The following is an 18,641-nucleotide window of genomic DNA, read 5'->3' as shown; positions in this document are numbered from 1 at the left end:
AACATCATGTGATGTGATTTGTTATCAAAAATATTTGTGTTATATTAATACATTAATAATATTTTAAATTAAATCACAGTTTGTATGATTAATGAGTTCATTTTATTTACATTTTAGCTTTGGTTTTTGTCATTATGAAAATAATATAAAAATCAAATTACTATGGTTACAATTACTATGTATACATTTCAAATTCATTGAATTGCTCCACAGCCAACCACAAGCAAGATGCCAATTAGAGCTTCCATGGTAATTTGTCATACTTGCCTTTGTTTTTTTAAGCATCCCTTGCCTCTGTTTAAAAAGCAGAAGACAAAACTCACTCCAACTGCGCGGTGTCGACTCCATCAACTTCTTTTTAGTCCAGTATCTCCTTGATGCACCAGCAGCAGAGCAAAAAGTAGAGACACTCCTTCAGCGACTGCACAAAACCAAAGGCCGCGTTCCCACCTAACAAGTTCTTCCCGCGGCCTAGACCCATGGCCATGTCTCGCAGCTGCTGCCCAAGGGAGGATGAGGAGGACGTCGATGCGGGCATAGCCTGGGGAAGAGGACGCTGAGGATGCATGGCTGCGGAGAAGAAAGGGATCAAGGAGTGGATGAAATGGGAGGCGAGCTCTGACAGGTGGCAGGATTGGACTCATGCAATTGCTGACAGGCTTCTTCCGCAGTCCTCGCACGGTGCCTCCTTCTGGACTCTTCTGTTTGTTTACTGTCCGTCCTTCCACACCGTCTCTCCTTGTCCACTGGCAGCAACCCTGAATCAGCACCGTACTGTTGAAAGCACTTCACAAAGAGGAGAGTTCCAGTACATTGCAATCGCATACTAGGCTTTGTTGAGGACAGTGTGACGGCCCATTTGATGCTGCATTCTAGCAGCTTGGGCTTTGTCAATTCATTTAGGCTACAGTGACACAGCATCCATCCATCCTTCCAATTTCTATAGCGCTTACTGTATCGTCAATAGTGTTGCAGATGAGCTGGCGCCTGTCCCGGCTTGCTTTGGACTTTAGGTGATGTCAATTTCAGTCGACAGGAAGTGGCAGTACAAGGCAAAACGGCCACCCCCTGAGATGGATAATGACGTGGATTTCGCTGCTTAGTTCATATACCACAAATGCAATACAAATCAGAATACTGTGTTAAGAGTACGGGGATCGCATAGAACATATTGCAAAGTTTTTTTGTTTTTTTTTTGGGCCCTGGTTGAGAGTCCCCTTGCTTTAGTGACTTTACTAGCAGGAATTCAAAAGTGCCACAAAAATGAATGAATGATATATGCATTTATTTATAGATGTAATCTAGACTTTCAGTTACATGTGTAAACACATATTTCCCCTATAAACAAGTATTAAAACAAAAACACATAAAAGAAAAAAAAAATCACCTGTGCACAATGTTTTTTTTTTTTTTTTTAGACTTTTTTTTCCCAAGACACAAATCATCAAGTCACATTGTCACCACCACCACTGAAAGAAAAACAAAAACAAAAAAAACCCCACCTCACTAAACATCAATTTATTTTGTAATCATGCGACAAAGGCAGCTGTGATGAACACAAGACCACTTGACGAATGGTGCGGGTCTACTTTTGCAGCCTGGGCCTAAAGCAGTGCGTGTGTGTCCAGGCAGGTACAGTTTGAGCTACCGCGTGACCAAAAAAAAAAAATCCCTTCTCATATGTCAACATGTTCTTCGCCTCCATCTAAAGCTCCCTGCGAGTGACTCAGCAAGTTCGTAATATACACAAAGTTATTTACTGATGCTCAGGAAATCCCCCCATCCCCTACAAACAACAGGTGACATCAAGTATCTGTGACTGTACAAGCTCAACGCGTGCATCAGAGGCAACTGCCATCACTGGATCAGCATGTTTACTGACGTGTCTTTTTTTTTTTTTTTTGCAGTCTGTTTTAACTGAGAACGTTTGTCAATTAAGTACATAAGGTGACTGCACTCAAGTGAACTGCATTGAAGAAACAAGGCACAAAGAGATTGCAAAACAACTACAACATGAACCGGTGACGATGACAACAGCACACCGAGGAGTGATATTTGGCTTTCTGGTTCCTTCTGTTTAAAAGAAAATTAAACACACCAAAGTATGTATCCAGTCCGTGAGACACGCGCAGCATTTGGGAAATCCATCGCGTTTCCTTTACATTCTTGTCTGCGGATTTACACGAGAGCCTATAGATTGTCAAGGCAGACATACAGTGGAACCTCCAGTGTCCCGAAAGTCAAGTTCAAGTGACATTTTATTTTTGGGAGTATTCGGAATAAAAAAATTAAAAAAACATGCATTTATGTGGAAAACTTGCAGATGTGCTATCCGATTTCCAAACTTCAGTTAATTAACCATGAATAGTTCTGCCAATGGGGGAGTTGATTTTGGTAGAACATTCAGTTACAGATTCTCCCATCACATCTAAAATCTTAGATCAGTAATTTAATATTCTGTAGCAGTAGTCCTCGTTATGATCTCAGGTGAGGTGGAGTCTATTCCACCTGATTTTGGGCAAGACATGGGCAAACACCCATTTCTGGTCGCCAGCCAATCACAGAGCACTATGGCCAAACATATAAACACTCTCGGCAATTTCGAACCTAACATACATTTTCGCAGAAAGTGGAAGATGGAGAACATGCAAAATCCTCATCGGAAGACCGTGAAGCCAAGACTGGAATCCAGAACCTCAATTGGGAGGCAGACGTGCCCTCTATTAATACATTGTGCCGCCCACAATTTACACACAAGAGTTGATTAAGTAGGTGCCAATGTAAATGCACTAAACCGCCACTAGGTGTCAGTATTCCCAGTCTTGTTCCGTCTCCATTATAGGGATCAGTAGTTTTACTTCACAGTATTTAACTTCTTTTCTAACTTGCTGTGAATGTTAATAGAAATTGGACATTTTGGACAGTTACTACGTTTTAATTTTGAACATGTAAGTCACCCATGCTGTTGGAGGTTCCACTGTATATTTAGTATCGAGTCACTGAAAAACATTTCTGCTCATTATTGTGCTGGTTGGTGACATCATTGCACAAGTCTCCACAGGGTGATCCATTCAAGAGCACTTTACAAAATAGTTTTTGGGAAAATATGCATTGTGTTGTTGCTAATTAGACTCCCGGTGCACATCCTCTGCTGTTCTTTGGCATGGCGGGTGTTTACTCACTCCTATGAAGTCCAGTATGTCATAAGATGAAATACATTTCAAATAAAAACAAAACAAAACAAAAAAAGATCATTGGCATAGCAGTCCCAGTTTTGCATACATGCTTCTTTTCTCCTCATCATAAATTCAACAATCCTTAAAAGGGGGGAGTGGTTAGGGTCTTCAAGGCTGCTCTTGAAGGTGAGTTTATAAAAAAAAAAGCTGTAAGAAAAAAAGCTTGTTTTTTAGCCCAGCAACACGTCCAAGGATGGAAATCACGATGAAAGCATGCAAGCTCAAGTTCTACTCATGCTGCTATTTTTTACGTTCCTTTTTTCTTTCTTTCATTTTTTGGGGGAATTATTAGAAATTAAGACCTTGTTTTCATGGTTGTTTCACGTCTTTTGAAATTGCATTTAGTTTCCTGGACTTTCCTCCCTGCTTCACAGAAGACTGTGGAGACGACGCAGCAGTGCTTCAGGGTCGCTTGCCTGATTGTTGGGACTGCAGTTCACAGTTTGGTTTACAACAGCAGCATGTCAGAGACTTTGTACACTTTTTTTTTTTTTTACTTTTGGTGTTTTTGTGTATATTCCTGTGGTTGTATTTGGCGGCGCCACATATTTTTTTGATTTAGATTTTTTTCAGGCTCTGCGCTCCACCGGCTGTTGCAGACACACTTCACTTCCCGCCGAAACGATGGGGAGTCTGTTGTCCATGTGGTAACTGATCAGGTGACTCACGCTCTCGAACCGATGGTCTTTCGTACGAACCTGTGAGCACAAAGCACATGTCGGAAAAAAAATATTTCTCTCATACCCTGACAAATTTTAGAGATACGGTGACGCTGATTTTGTGGCCTTATCCATTTATTTTGTACAATTTCATTCATTCGTTTTACTTTGTACAAGGGGATTTATAAAACTCTGCAACTCCATCATGTGGTCTGAAATTAATTTGACCATGCAGCCAATTTTGTACTTGTGTACTAAAACAAAACACCATCAATTCATACTTAATTGTATGACTTATTATTTATGTATTATGCTGAATGAGCAGTCAATTCTTTTACACTACCAATGATTTCAGACTGTGTTTAACTTTAAATATTAAGTTGAAAAGGTTCCTTAAAAAGTTTGTTTCAATGTTTCCTCCCTTTGTAATCCTTCTTACATAACAATCAAGTATAAATCAATCCTTTCATATTTCTTAACACTGAATACATAATGTCCCCAGTCACTATTCACTTCCTTTCTCAGGCACCATTTGGGCAGACGTGAGGCCATCAACCTTGGACAGCTTAGGCTTTGCAGTTTTTAAAATCTATCATTCACTCGCCCACGGCTCGCCAAATGACATTGAAGCAGCGTTCCGTCAAGAAGTAATTCAGTCCCCAACTGCCAGTATTATTGCCGTCACATTGCTCCAACACACGCCTCAGGTTGTTGAGCATGAGAATCTTTACCTTGAAGCCTTTAAATAACCTCAAGTTGATACATACAAAGCGAAAGATTTATTACACTCGGAAACATCCGCTGAATCAAGTTTTTGTTGATGCTGATTTCCAGTGCAGCCATCTGGATGGACTTTCCCGGGCTTTGTGCAAACGCCTGCTCGAAAGAGTTTGTTCTTTTCATCAGCGGTGGCAGTGACATGCCTTCTGCAGTGCGCTTTGTCAACAGATCCTGTTTCGAGACGGAGCAACGTCTGCAAGCAGTTTTGCAACAAACTCGTGTCAACGAGCGAGCCGTGTGCAAGGGAATGATGTGCTCACAAAAAACGCAAAGCCTAAGCTATCATATGATGACAAACTCACACCTGTCCAAAAGATACCTAAAACTAAAGAGAAAAAAGTACATGTATAGTCGGCATACAACTCCAATTGACTTTTTTTTTTTCAATCAAGCAGAATCAGTGTAATGAGAATCACAGAACCTGATGTGATATTTTCAGTGCTTTAGTAAAAGGTTTAGCACTGCGCAAAAAATTGCAAAAGATCAATTCTAATGAGTCTTCGATTTCTAACAAAAGTGACATCACCCCAAATGATTGTGCATTCTGACTCACCACTCCCTCCGGGTCGACGAGTAGCAGGTGTTTGGCCTGACCGCCCTGCTGCCCCGTGAGCACGTACTGCCCCGGCGTGGTTCCCGACTCCCGCACTAGAAAGTCTCCGTCGTGGCTCAGCAGTCTCTCCGCCTCCCTGCGACTTAAGCTGCCATGGAACCAAGTCTCGCACTGTAGCTGCTCCACCAGAGGGGGCGCTGCTGACGTGGAGCCCCCTAGGGCGTCGTCAAATGGCTCTTCAAAGACATGGGGAGATATAAAAGATGTAGTGACTCCATTGATTACGTTTTATGTATTTTCAAGTGCTATGGTTAGAGTCATAGTATCTCACTCATGTCGAAAGCATCTCTGTGAGCGTTCCCATTGGCGGCGACTGGTGGGCGGGGCTTATCCACATTGACGTAAGAGGGGTCATCAAACATCTCTCGCCCTCCTTCCTTGGCACCTACTGAAAGCAAGCATTAAATTTACGTTATACGGCGCATATTTAATCTTTCACTCTTCATTCTGCGCCTGAATGATAACCTTGTCGCATGCCATCTGCTGCCTCAAAGGCAAACGGGGCTCACCTGGCAGAGGCGGCAGAGGCTGCTTGTGAATGTCATTCTGACCAGGCTGTCCATAAGGCTGCAAAAACACACACACGCACACACATCAGAAATGCTTTTTAGACATGTACGATTGTACTGCATCTGCAGAACGTTTGCCTTTGGCCAGTTAAAACGATTAAACAGTCAATTGCGATGTGCTGATATTAAACAGAGACTGTTACGCTTGCCTTATAATCGATTATGCTCTTATCTCTAAAACACAGAAACACCAGATTGTGTATTTCATGTGGAAGCAATGCATGCCTCTTGCTGCTTGTCTCACCAGAGTGGCTCCCGGACGTGGTCTCATGTCCACCAGACCACCAGGTGGAGGCTGTTTACCGGGGAAGTTGTTATAGTATGGGACGTCAGGCAGGAGGGCGGCCTCGTCGTCTTCTTCCTCCCATGCAGAGCCATCAAACGGAGCCATTCTGATGTGGGGAAGTGCAGATGACACACATAAAACGAGATTGTATTAAAAAAAAAAGAAAAATGTAGTCCATCCGATGCATACATGCGTGCATGATTACCTGTCATGAGGCGTGACTAGTTTGGGCGGGTTCTTTAAGTACTGTTTGAAGCGCAGTTCAAAGGCCTGGCCGATGGTGCTGATGACTTCCTGGGCTAAACCCTCAGAGCATTCGAGAATGTGACATGCTGCAAAACAGGAAATGGAGGATCAGCGTTTACTCAGATGATATAGATACTTCGATAGACAAAAACCCTTGCAGTCTTACTCAAGGACACACCAAAGTTGGCCTCCACTCTAATAACCACCATGACTCAATTAGCCACCGGGTATGTTGTCCGTATAAAACTCGTGCATCTCCTCAAATAAATGCGTCCATTTTTTGTTTGTGTTAGAGCATGGAGAAAGTTGTGCGCCTTCATATTAGTTATTATTATCTGCCATTTTAATATCTATATTTTACTTTTACTTAAGACCTTTTAGTTCAGCATATTTATTTTTAAATATTAAGTATGAGCGAGCACCAATACCAAATATTGGTATCAGTGTACAACCACCATTATTTTAAGGTATCGAGTAGATGTGGAGGATGCCGATACCAGCCATCAATACTTAAGGCAAAAAAGTCTTTGTTCATAATTTTTTTGTCTTTGTGTTCACAGACATTTCATAAATCAAAAGTACTAGCAGTGTAAGTACTCTGAACCCAAATACAACTTATAGGCACTTTTTTTCCCAACATTATTAGGAAGTCCTGTAACTTTATGAAGGGGATAAATAAGTGGAATCACTCTTTCCTATTTCAGTTGCTTTAATGAGAGACGGTGTGTGTCAAATTCAAATAAATACATTTATTAGGATTCCAGGGAATAACACATTTAAGTCATTGAAGGACAAATTTGAAGTGATTGTTGCCCACGCAGAGCCCACCTACTCTTTGACTCTCATCATCCATTTGAACACAAGCTAGCAGTTGACAGAAATCTCAACAAGAGAGAGCAGACACCAGAAAGAAGAGACTGGCATCGCTGAGGCTCCAAATACCTGCGGGTACCATAACTGGGGCTTTGTCAAATCCACCAGGAAAAATAAGCGCCACTACACCCTGCCCAAAAGAAGAAGTGGAATGTTGTGGTCCCCTATGTGCTTGTTTTGACAGACAAACACAAACATATTTTAACATTCTAATGCACTTCAAATCCAGCAACACCCTCAGACAAAAACAAGTTCACTGCAAGGACAAACTCCCTCGATGCAAACTCAGTAATGCAGAGCAGTTCCCGAGTGTCTTTTGAGCTACTTTTCATCACATCCAACTTCATAACTATTCTTAAATAACGATTCAATTAAAATGCATCGCTCATAAAAGTTAAATAAAATTTTGACCTATGTAAATGTTTAAAAATAAAAATTTCAAAAGAGGAAATGCAAATGTACGGCTCTCAAAAGTTAAATACAACTAATCTGTACCTTAATGGATTAAAAAAAATACAAAGTAAGACAACATTAACATTTAATTCAGGGATTATTCCGCGTACCACTAGAGGGCGCCTGCGCAAGCCCCAGGGAACTAGTACCACACTTTGACAATCAATCACCGATCGTGAAACCATACATGACGAAAAAAAAAATCCCACCAGTTTGACACTGTCACCAAACAATCAAGTATGTTGCTTATCAGAATCTGCCACTGATAAAACTCACGCCGTGCAGTATTTTCGCTGCGGAAATGGCAGATCATTGTATAAAATATAAATTAAAATATAGAAATTAGCCGGACAGTTAAATCACAATCTGGCAAAATTCTGACTGGCTTGCTCGCAGACATTTTTGCAAGTCAGGAGAAAAAGGTTTTACTTGGTTGTGTTATTTTAATAGATCAACAGGCACTCCAGAGACTCAACTATCTGGATACAAACAATTAAAAAGTCGATTTCCCATAATATGTCGACTTTAAAGAGAAAAAGAGTCTGTAGCGTATAGCAAAAACTGAAAGTGACAGAACGACAATGTTGCTGCTTTTGCTCACCTCTCTGGTTGACTGGGTCTTTGGCCACATATGCTACGTACTCAGCCGTGTCCTACGGGAGAAAGGGCGAGACGATTAGGGTAAGGCGGCTGGGGGTGGGGGGGATTGGTTAATCAATATAGAAAGAAGAAGAAGCAGTCGAGCACAGGCTTGTGATAGAAAGGCTGACAAGAAGAAAGACCCAGCCGCAGCCTTTTTCGAGTCGTAACAGGAGTTAGGAAAAACACAACACAGAGCTGAAAGAGAGATAAGTAGGAGTAATAATAAGATCAAGCTTGGAAGAGAAGAAGACCGGCGAGGCGGCAGTGGGGTGAGTGGTAGTCATTGGAATAGAAGATGACAGAAAGAAGCAGGAAGGACGGATATGCAGGCTGGTTGAGAGGAAGACGGAAAAAGGCCACAGAGAGAGAGAGAGAGGGAGAGAGAGAGAGAGAGAGAGAGAGAGAGACGTGAGCTCAGAGAGAGAGAGAGAGAGAGAGAGAGAGAGAGAGAGAGAGAGACGTGAGCTCAGAGAAGGGGGCTCGGGTGACTCACTGGGTCTCCTCCAGAGGCGAAGGAGATGGACTGCATGTGATGATTGGCGATTATCTGTGGAGGAAAAAGGGAAGAGGAGGAGACAGACAGAAAGAGAAAGAGACATGGATGACATGAGGGACGGGAGATGAGAGCATGTGGATGACGAGACAAATGTGGAGTCGTTACTGGCACAAGTTCTTTGTTTCTCCGTCACGTGAGTGCTATTAACTGAAGCCGAGATATAATCGCTAAGGGCAACGCGTGGGACATCTTTTCAACAGTTTACAACAGTGGTGGACGGATCAATAACGGCATTAACACTTGACAATACTCTCTCCTCTATGTTTGGCCCGAGGCTAATTTTGCTGCTTGTGTTAAAAAGTACACGCTGCGCTACTTTCTACCACGTCTCCATTGGAAAACAGCAACATAAAGTATGACAGGGGTGCAAAAATAGTCTACGGTAATTCATGGAAGCGTGGAAATGGCCATTTACAGGAACTGCCGGATAGTCTACTTGGAGAAAAAAAAAGATCTTAAAGCATAATTACTGTTACAACAAGCAGATTTATGAAACATTTAGTGGCAATGTGCATCCCTTGGTTTCACACAAACACTTCCTGCACGGCTAATGAGGCAAAACCATTTGCATGCATTGATAAATACTAAAACAGACTTGTATTACATTTTATTACAACTGGAAATTGGAACATGGGGGAAAAAAAAGAATGCTACATATAAGATGCTAACATGAATAGCATGTCGATGGGCGAGAACGGCTAATTACTGGCATGAAAATGACCGGCTGTTGCAGGACAGTTAAGAATGAGCTTTACCTCAAATGTATTGTACAGTTTCGAAGAAATTGATTCCGTTTTCATGTTTTGAACTGTTGTGTTCAGCTTTGAATGTTGCACTGTATGAGACTTAAATTCATATTTGGATTTGACAAACAGAGAGCCCTTGACTGATGAAGCACACCCACGTTACATCCCCTACGTTGGCGTTCTCCTCTGGAATTTGACCTGAAGATGTGAAATGTTGCCACTGTGCTATAATTTGTATGTTATCTCCGAAGTTACGCAAACCCTGTTCATCCTTTGCGCTCGCAACACCCACTGGATGGAGGCTGGAGTGAAATTTGTGAATTCCAGTATCATCACAAGGATGTTACGTATTGTCTTTTTTTTTTTGTCTTCGCAATGACTGGTTTAATATGAGATTACCGCAGTGTGTGTAATTGTGGTCACTGCCAAACCGAGATTGCGTCCCACCTGTTTGCAGTCGGATGCCAGCAGGTTGAGGCTGCTGGTGGAGATGGTGAGGCTGATTGTCATGCCAGCAAACTGCAGGTTGCTCTTGCCCAAAATAGACGTGAGGCAGCGTGAGGACGGCTGCGAAGGAGCGAGAGCGGAGATAAACAAACATGGTGGAGAGCATGGATCACCAACCTTTTTGAAGATCTGATTAATTCAAATGGCGGCACTTTTGATGATGACATGTGAAGACACTGATTGTGTTAACAGTTTCTCACAATAATTTTAAACAATGAAGGTAGGAAACTTAATTATCAATATGCAACCATTTACTTATATTTATTATTTCTAGGATGAGACTTTTTATTTATTTATTTATTTTTAAAAAGGACTCACTAAGCAAGGGTGGAAGTGGGTTTTCATCTGTCTCTGTAATCATCTACGCGTGTATAAAATTCCAATATTGAGAATAGGAATAATAAAATGATTGTCGTTAGCCTCTCGTCATGCGCAACGGTTTTAACGATTTATTTTTCTGGGGTGAAATCCATGGACGGAAGCGACATAAAATGACAAGGACGGATGATTATTTTTACGAATAAGGACGGAAGGACGATGACCGAAGGGTGCCCAGATCGCGGATATCGGACAAACCAGCAAAATCGGGTAAAGTTCCCATCTTTGTTTATTTCTATACATCTCTGTAAGTGTTTACATTTACAAAGGATTCCTTCTTCAACATTCCTAGAAAACCACAATCTCCCATCACCATTGAGCTATTCCCAGAACAGGCCCACAAGTGACTTATGTTGTCCCAGGGGGCGATCCTTGGCGTTGACGGTTAAAAAAAAAAAAAGAACTTTGATAAGAGTCTCAGCATGCCTGTGTGAGAAGCTGAGGGTACATGTACGAGTGTGGGTGCATGAGAGAACAGCTGCAATTGTGAAATGGATCCCGTCTGCTCGACAAGGCCAACTGTGGCCCACGAGGAGCAGACAGGACGAGCCGCAAAGGCTGCGCCAAGAACATCGCACATACGCACAAACAGAGAACACCAGTACTATTGTGTCAGCCTGTTCCTGAAAATAATCTTGGGATCAGACTCACGTGCCTGCCTAGAATAACCAGAGATTACAATAATTAGAGAGACCTTTTAGCGGATCTCAATCTTATAATTGTGTTGGCTATGCTCTGCTACGGGCGAGGCATTCCTTGGTCGAAGACTTCTATGGGATGGGGACAGTGAATATAGCCACCTGTCTGTTTTTCATTTTTACCAAAAATACTGAGCACAGAGTGGTTGTTGGGGGTGAAGTGATGGCTCTATGCAGTCGAATGCCCCCAAATTGGTACAATTTATATATATATAAAAAAAAAATAATGCCTCAAAAGTCAAACAGAACTTCTCCAGAGAAAGCGCCACTGAAGTCTTACATGGTGAGCGGGGTTCTAGTTTTTTATGTGTGACAGGCAAACACAATGTTGATGATGTCATCAAAAAACAATGTTTCGGCTGCTGCCAAGCCGTACCAATATCGTAAATAAAATATAAATACACTGTGTTTTACAATAATACAAATTTATTTATACTGGTCATTTCATAGTTACCTGTGGCTAAAAGTTAAGTGTGGAGAGTCACTGTCACCAAAATGCACGCTATTCTCGGGCATTTTAACTCTTAGTATTATTATAATATAGCTTCAAAAAGGACATGCCCCTTCTTCATTGACAATCACGCCATGTTGTTTATGGTTCAGTAAATAAATATAATCAAGTCCACAATGTAGCCCCAATATGTTAAAATCAACCTAAATCCAGACGCATATATGATGCGCCAGAGTGTGCGATTGTATAGCCAACTGACCACAGAGTGGACAATTAAGCTAAATCTAGCTACTTATCCATAAAACCCTTTACCACTGCTGCCCACTTAAGCGGTATAAATAAATAATATCCCGTCTGGGTGTGTGTCCGTAGACGGTGTGCACGATGTGTACCTTTCTTCTTCGCTGGGCTCCTTTAGCTCCCGGCACAGCCTCGCACACCACCGAGATGGCCTCCCTAGAAAGATATTAAACATGCAAGCATGGCGTAGCATATCATTAACGCTGACACCTTCTTGGACTCGCTTGTCGTGTTGCGCGGATTAAATGACTGAACGCATTGTCGCAGGCGGGGTTAGCTCGCCCCGCGCCACAGACACAAACATTGCGACGGAAACCAGAAGGAAACCACTGGAATGCCACAACATTCTAATTTAAGTGGGGGTCAAGAAAGCAGCAGACATGCAGGCACACACACACACCACGCAAACTACAAAGTCAGACTCTGCAGCAGGGGCAAAAGGACAGACAAGCAGGCACACACAAAAATGTGTCTAGCCACATTTTAACCAGACACACAAAGAATGCGACAGTCTGAATAGCAAACGGCGCAGGACCTCACCTGGTGACCTGAGTTCTGGTGTTGAAGTCCAGCGCTCGCATGGATTGGAGCACCTCCACGCAACCCATGTACTGCACAGGATATAAAACGCAAACAATATAAGATGAGCGAAAGAGGACTAGAGCAAACATTTACACACGTAAGACACTTTATTAGGTACACCTGAATTATGAAATGATGAGGATTGTTATCAGGCTTCAGCAGAGTTTGCTTCTGTGATAGATGGAATTTTTACTTAATTGATCAGAAAAGTATTTATTCACAACAAATAATTAATCTTTGTTGACCAGCAACATATCGTGATTCAGTGCTTCTCAATTATTTACTGCGACGCCCGCCCCCCCCCCCCCCAGCAAGAAGAAAACAATTTGCGCCGCCCCACCACAGCCCACTTTCCGCGGCAACTATAAATAATAGCATTTTCGTTGCAAAACAAACCGACACCGTAGAGTTAATACTCGCTGTGCACAATGGGCAGGGAGAGCGCCACTGCCAACTACTGGAGTGGATGTGCAATTACACTTTATTGTAGTACAGCGGGGGGGGGGAAGCATGTTCCCCAGGTTCACACGCGCCCCCTCTCAGTATCGCACCGCACCCCCCCCCCCGGGGACCCGCCCCACTATTTGAGAAGCACGGAATTAATTGCACAACTAAATGCCAAAAAGTAAAATTACTCTGTATAGCCACATGTTGCTAGACATACAATAGAATAATGGCAAATCTCGATATCACACTGAGTAAATTTATAAAAAAAACTGAGTTTTTTGCACTTTTTTTCCCCCAATGTAAAATGTGCCTTGGCTCAGAAGAGGTTGGGGAAAAAATGCTCTGTTATCTTGGATTCAATAGTGCAGGTGAACCTAAAGGGAAGGTATGCATCAAGTACAGTAGCAGTCAAAAGTTTGGCCTCACTTGCTCACTCAAATTTTTAACTGCTACTGTGTAGATGCAGCACAAGTTGAAAAAGTATACGTCAACAATGATGACAGGTCGCAATGCCATTCACATACCCGTACGGAGTAGGAGACACCGGTGGTGCTGACCACATTGTCAGAGTGCAGCCACCCTCGGGTGGGCTTGTTGACGAAGGAGCCATGCCGCGTCCACTCATCTCCTCCGAGCTGAGCACCTTCGACCCGTGCCCTCCTGGACGCCCCTCCCAGCCGGTTCATGTCCTGTAAGGGGGGTCGGGGAGGGGGAGAAGGAGCAGTTAAAGGGGCAAGCGGGTGATGGAGCGGAGGGGAAGAGCTGGAGCTGCTCCCGTCGTCCCCGGGGGACTCGACAGGTGCCCGGGTCAAAGGTGGCCTGCTGGAGGCCTTGAGTCCTGGGAGTAGAGTGGCAGAGACGCCCAGGCGCAAGGAGCCCATCCTTGGGAAGAAGGAGCAGAGGGTGGTGGGGCTGTTCTCAGGTGGCCGGGGAGAAGAGGGGGGCAAGATGGGAGTGAGGGAGGAGGAGGACAGAGAAGAAGGTAAGCCAGGAGAAGGAGTCAGAGGAGTGGCGGGACTTGAAGGTGGGAAGGACGACGGATTGGAGTTTGTCTCATCAGTCGAGCTGAGCGATTCACTTCGAAAGTGGGTGTACTTTGTTTTAGGGACGAGCTCCATTGTGGTTCTGCTGTCGGCTTTTTTTTTTTTTTTTTTCAAGTCCAAACAGGCTGTAGCGATGTGTATCAAGATCTATTTGTTTCTGAATTCAGAGTTTGTCGCTTATGGACGCGCAGCCGGTCCCCCTCAGAGTAAGAGCGGCATCCATCTGCCCGGTTGTCGGTCCTCCACTCATTAGCAGGCAGCCCAACGTGGACCGTTTTAAAAATGGCTTCATCCACAATGAAAGTAGTGTTAAAAATGTCTTTTAGGAAAAGAGCAAGGTTCCAGATGATGGCTGTGTACAGATGGAGACATTTGCTTTGGAGCGTCTCAGTGCGCGACATGTTGACATCAGTTCACTTCTCAAAGCAGAGTTCATTGTGTGATCAGATCATGACAAAAAAAAAAAAATCATCTTCCCTCCCGCGAGCAGGCCATCTTTTAAAACAATCTGTGAAGGTTTCTGTCCCAACTGAATTCTCTCTCGGTTCAGCTGTCAGCGGCACCAAAGAAAATCAACACAAGTGATTGTCTCTCAACACCCCTTGCATATGTGTGTTAGATACTGTTCTGAGCAAGGACTGTGCGTGTGTGCGCGCCTGTGTGTGCGTTCGAGACAGCTCCCTTGGCAGCGCTGTCCAGCTTGACACAGGCCGATAAAAACCCTATTAGCAGCCACCGAGGGGAATCGCGAGGGGGCTGTGCACGCTAACAAGGCGACGACACATCCACAATTTCAATTGGTCAACAACCTACAACACACACCTGCAACTTCAATCGGCTAAAGGAGAGAAAGCAAGCTTACAAATATATGGCTAGTGTCCAACTCCTGGTAGAAGCACCCTTGTTATAAAAAGCCCGCTAAAGTCTTCTACTCCCTCTCCTTCTTCCTCCAAACAATTTGGTGACCGCCCTGACTGGCCCTAGCCGGCTCCCTAACCGCGCCGTCTTCCTCCCTCTTCTTCCAGATCACTTCTGGCGCTGCCTCCTTCCCTTTTTCAGCACTCCTGTCTCTCTTCTCCCTCTCTCCTCGCCTCTCCGGGAAGTCCTCTCTCTTCCTCCACACAATGTACTCGGCCAGCCTCTGCCTCTCCAGCGCCTCCGCCCTCTCCCGCGCCACCACTTCCTCTCGCCTCTTCCAGATGATCTCCCCCTCGCCCCCTCCCGCGGCTGCTTGCCCGTTCTCCAGGCTGTCCCGTTTAACAGTACCTCTTGTTTAGAAATTGTGAACCCGCGAACGTCTCTTGCCTCCCTCGCCTTGAGAGAAGGGACGGCTAGAGGCTAGACATGCTCACCGACTTAGACAGCGGAGAAATAAAAAAATTAAAAAAACGCAAAGAGTTAAGACTAGGCTAGTTCCTGACTGAAGTTCCTGATATGGCTAAAACAAGTGAGGCCTTTGTGGTTTGAAATTGGTCACCTCCAGAGCACCATTGGAAACGTGATAAGTGTCTGACATACACAGCAGTAGCACGGTGGTGATGTAACACTCGAATATGCAGGTCATTGGCTAATGAAGGCCGACGGGTTTGTTGTGATAGTAATGAGACCTGATTTGAAATACACAATTAAACTCTCACTCTGCTGACCCATTCGATGCATAGCCGCCCTGATCTTGTTAAGTCAAGCAAGATGCCCGGATAGTAGTCAGTTTCCTGAGAGAAGAGCAGTGATATAGGCCTATTTCATCTTAGAATAAAGCTTTTCAAGCTGTAGACTACCACCTTATATTCTGCATAGTCCAACCTTAAAGGCAAACAACAGTCCGTCAACATTAACGGTTTCCCACCAGCCAAAGTTCCGTAAAGAAAACAGTCAAACAGGCAACACTTCTGCCTCAGCGTGGCTCAGGCACTAGTCAAAGTCACAATCGCTTGACCTTTACTCTCTCCGGGGAGATCCGCACACAACTAACCGAGATAACACCTGCACCTGCAAGGTTTGGCACCAATATTTATGTGAAGTAAAGACAACAAAAAGACACTTCAGACCACAGCTGAAGTCTCACGCGCCAGCTTGCGGTGGGCGCACCACCAACAGTCGCCCACAACCAGTCTAGCACCACAGAGGGGTTGTCTAGCAAAGCTCGCTAGTCAGCCATCTGGATTCGGCGGGGATTAGAAGCACCGTGGAGGATCCACTCTGAGTTGAGCAGTGTGAGACAGAAGTTGTTCAAGAAGTATGGCTGGAGAAGTCACCCTGCATTCGGGACGTCTAGGGCCAACCACCGAGGGGCCAACAAGACCAAACCGAACAGTCCGACAAGCCCCAAATACGAATGAATTGTTGGTTCAAAAAAGATTACAAAAGATTCAACCTGTGATTATTTCTTTAAACGGGCACAACTAAACTGTTCAAAGAGTTGTGGTAATCCTTGTGCTGCCAAAAAGGATGCTTGGGCGCACACAGGAAACAGGGAAGGTCAGGTGACTTCAGAGGAGATGACTCGCAAAAAGTGAGTGGAAATCCTGAGTCATCTATACGTGGACCATACAAGAAACTGCCACAAATATAACAATCAATTATTTAAAGTCGTCATTTGTGTCGGGGTGAACAAAACCCAACTTGAACCCAAGTTGATCGTTGCGCTGCTCAAGCGCGGCGGCGGCGACAGGTTATCTGAGGTGACTTCAGAAGAGAAGACCCGCTGCGATACGCGAGGGGAAATCTCCAGTCATCCGCACGTTGACAGAAGGCGAAGCTGCCGCAAACATTTTACTAATCATTAATTAACCGTGTCAAGACCAAGCAGCCATGCACAGCAAAATGTCCACGCGGAATGAGTTTGTTCATCTAATTCATTCCTGCCGGTCCGCCGGACGGCACATCAGTTTCACTGATGGGGGATTTAGGTTGGCTGCAGTTGATTAAGGTGAGATCAGGACAAAGAAAGCGGCTGAGACTCGCTATAGGGTGAACGCAGAATGGGGAGGGGTGAGGGGACGGGGGGGGGACGGGTGGGGGACAGGTGACCTGAAACAACCCTGATTCTCTGAGACTATTGAGCTCAGCACAGACGAAGACCGTCTAGAGCGTGAAAACAAAAGGCAGTCAGGGTCTTGACAGATACGGATACGAATACGGAATGGAAAAGCACCAGTTTTAAACAAGTCATACAGACGCAAACTTCACATTTGGCTCCGTCTGCAGCTGCAGCCCATTGCCATGGCAACAGACGATTAAAAGAGATGCCTGTTGAGGAGGTTTGCTGAGTAAGTCCTGACAGCGGCAGAAAAAGAGTTGGCAGACAAAGAGCGGAGTTGAAACACAACGGTGGCCGCTAATCATAACGTCGGCGACTCCACGGGATTATTTCTTTGTTTCACCAAACTCCCCCCCCCACCCCCACAGAAAGATCAATAGCTTTCAGGAAATGATCAAAGTTGGAGCGGCGTCGCGCCAGCCATAAAAGCCAATCAATGTTGACATGCCATGTTGGCGGCATGCGACTGGCTCCAACAAGGGCATGCCCGGCAAGTGAGAGTAAAAGGACGGACAACAACACTGACTGATGTTTAGAAAACTTGCATAAAAAACAACCTGAATATTTAAAGATAAAGACCGGAAGCGACAACACACTCGAAGACTACAACATCATCAGATCAACATGAAAAAGTACGACTTGAGTGAGTGCAATTAGTTCTTTTTGTACAAACAATTTAAAAAACAAACTGAGGTCCATATTCACATGACCGAAATGTTAGACGCTCCTCTTCCGCTCCCTCCCAAAAAATTCAACCGTCTTTCGCTCGATTAATTCACAAAGTCACCGTCGGCTGCGCGTCTCCATCTTTCCCGCTTGTCCTCCACTGCACTGGACGGTCCTCTCGTCTTCTTCTTCTTCTCCTCCCCCCCCCCTCTGCTCCCTCATTCACTCACTCGCTCACTTGGGGTGGATGGTGGAATGGCAGCGCTGCCAGGGCGGACAATGGCACTACTTCATTGTGCTCCTCTTCTCCCCCTCCACTTCCACGCTTGTCTGCCCTCCCCCTCCCTCCTGTCTAGGCGGGTGACGCTGCCTCCTATTCTTGCCCTCGCCGTCTCTCAGCATCACTCTCTCGCTCTGTAACACACATACAGTACCCCTCCTTTCCTCTCATCCTGCCCCCCCCCTCCACCTCCCGCAACCTCAGTTTAGCCGTGTACATGTGTATGCACAGCAGGATGCTCGCGCCGCACATTAGCGCTCCGCGGGGAGATGGAGATGTGGAATAAGTGAGGAAACAAGGGCTGGAATGGTTGGGAAGGGGGGGGGGTCGGCTGTCCAAAGCTCCTCCTTTACTTGTGTTTGGTAACCCGAGAAGCTGAGAGTGAAATAAAAGACAGAGAGACAGGATGGAGACAGTTCACCCTCCTCTACGTAAGGTAGCGACAATGTGCGTTCGTGATATTCTCGCAGCAGCAGAGATTGGCGCTCAAGCGTGAGCAGGCAGTGTTGCGGAAAGCAGAGGAAGTCACCCAAAGTGATCCACAGGAGTCCTCAAATGACACTACAGGCGCTGCAGTACCACTACACAAC

General features: G+C 44.7%; 1 protein-coding gene across 3 annotated transcripts; it reads right to left on the bottom strand.

The window, feature by feature from the left end:
- Positions 1-1,264: 1,264 nt before the first annotated feature.
- On the bottom strand, positions 1,265-18,190 carry shc1 (SHC (Src homology 2 domain containing) transforming protein 1). 3 transcript variants are annotated; one of them, XM_088305936.1, is made up of 12 exons: positions 13,547-18,190; positions 12,534-12,604; positions 12,086-12,149; positions 10,107-10,226; positions 8,851-8,904; positions 8,317-8,368; positions 6,349-6,475; positions 6,102-6,249; positions 5,798-5,855; positions 5,560-5,673; positions 5,229-5,464; positions 1,265-3,934 (listed from the first exon to the last, which is right to left on the bottom strand). In XM_088305936.1, the coding sequence occupies exons 1-12, from the start codon at positions 14,138-14,140 to the stop codon at positions 3,806-3,808; spliced, it is 1,767 nt and encodes a 588-aa protein (XP_088162062.1). In that variant the 5' UTR covers positions 14,141-18,190; the 3' UTR covers positions 1,265-3,805. The 3 variants fall into 3 exon arrangements, with proteins under 3 accessions (XP_088162062.1, XP_088162061.1, XP_088162063.1); XM_088305935.1 differs by having other exon boundaries at positions 5,560-5,676; positions 13,547-18,186; XM_088305937.1 differs by lacking the exon at positions 8,851-8,904 and having other exon boundaries at positions 5,560-5,676; positions 13,547-18,187.
- Between the last annotated feature and the right edge of the window lie 451 nt (positions 18,191-18,641).

This window comes from Idiotropiscis lumnitzeri, chromosome 10, assembly GCF_059441095.1.
Source record: "Idiotropiscis lumnitzeri isolate Australia: NSW breed Sydney's pygmy pipehorse chromosome 10, RoL_Ilum_1.0, whole genome shotgun sequence".
NCBI lineage: Eukaryota > Metazoa > Chordata > Actinopteri > Syngnathiformes > Syngnathidae > Idiotropiscis > Idiotropiscis lumnitzeri.
Note: the sequence above shows the minus strand (reverse complement) of the source record. Positions and strands in the feature narration are given on the sequence as shown.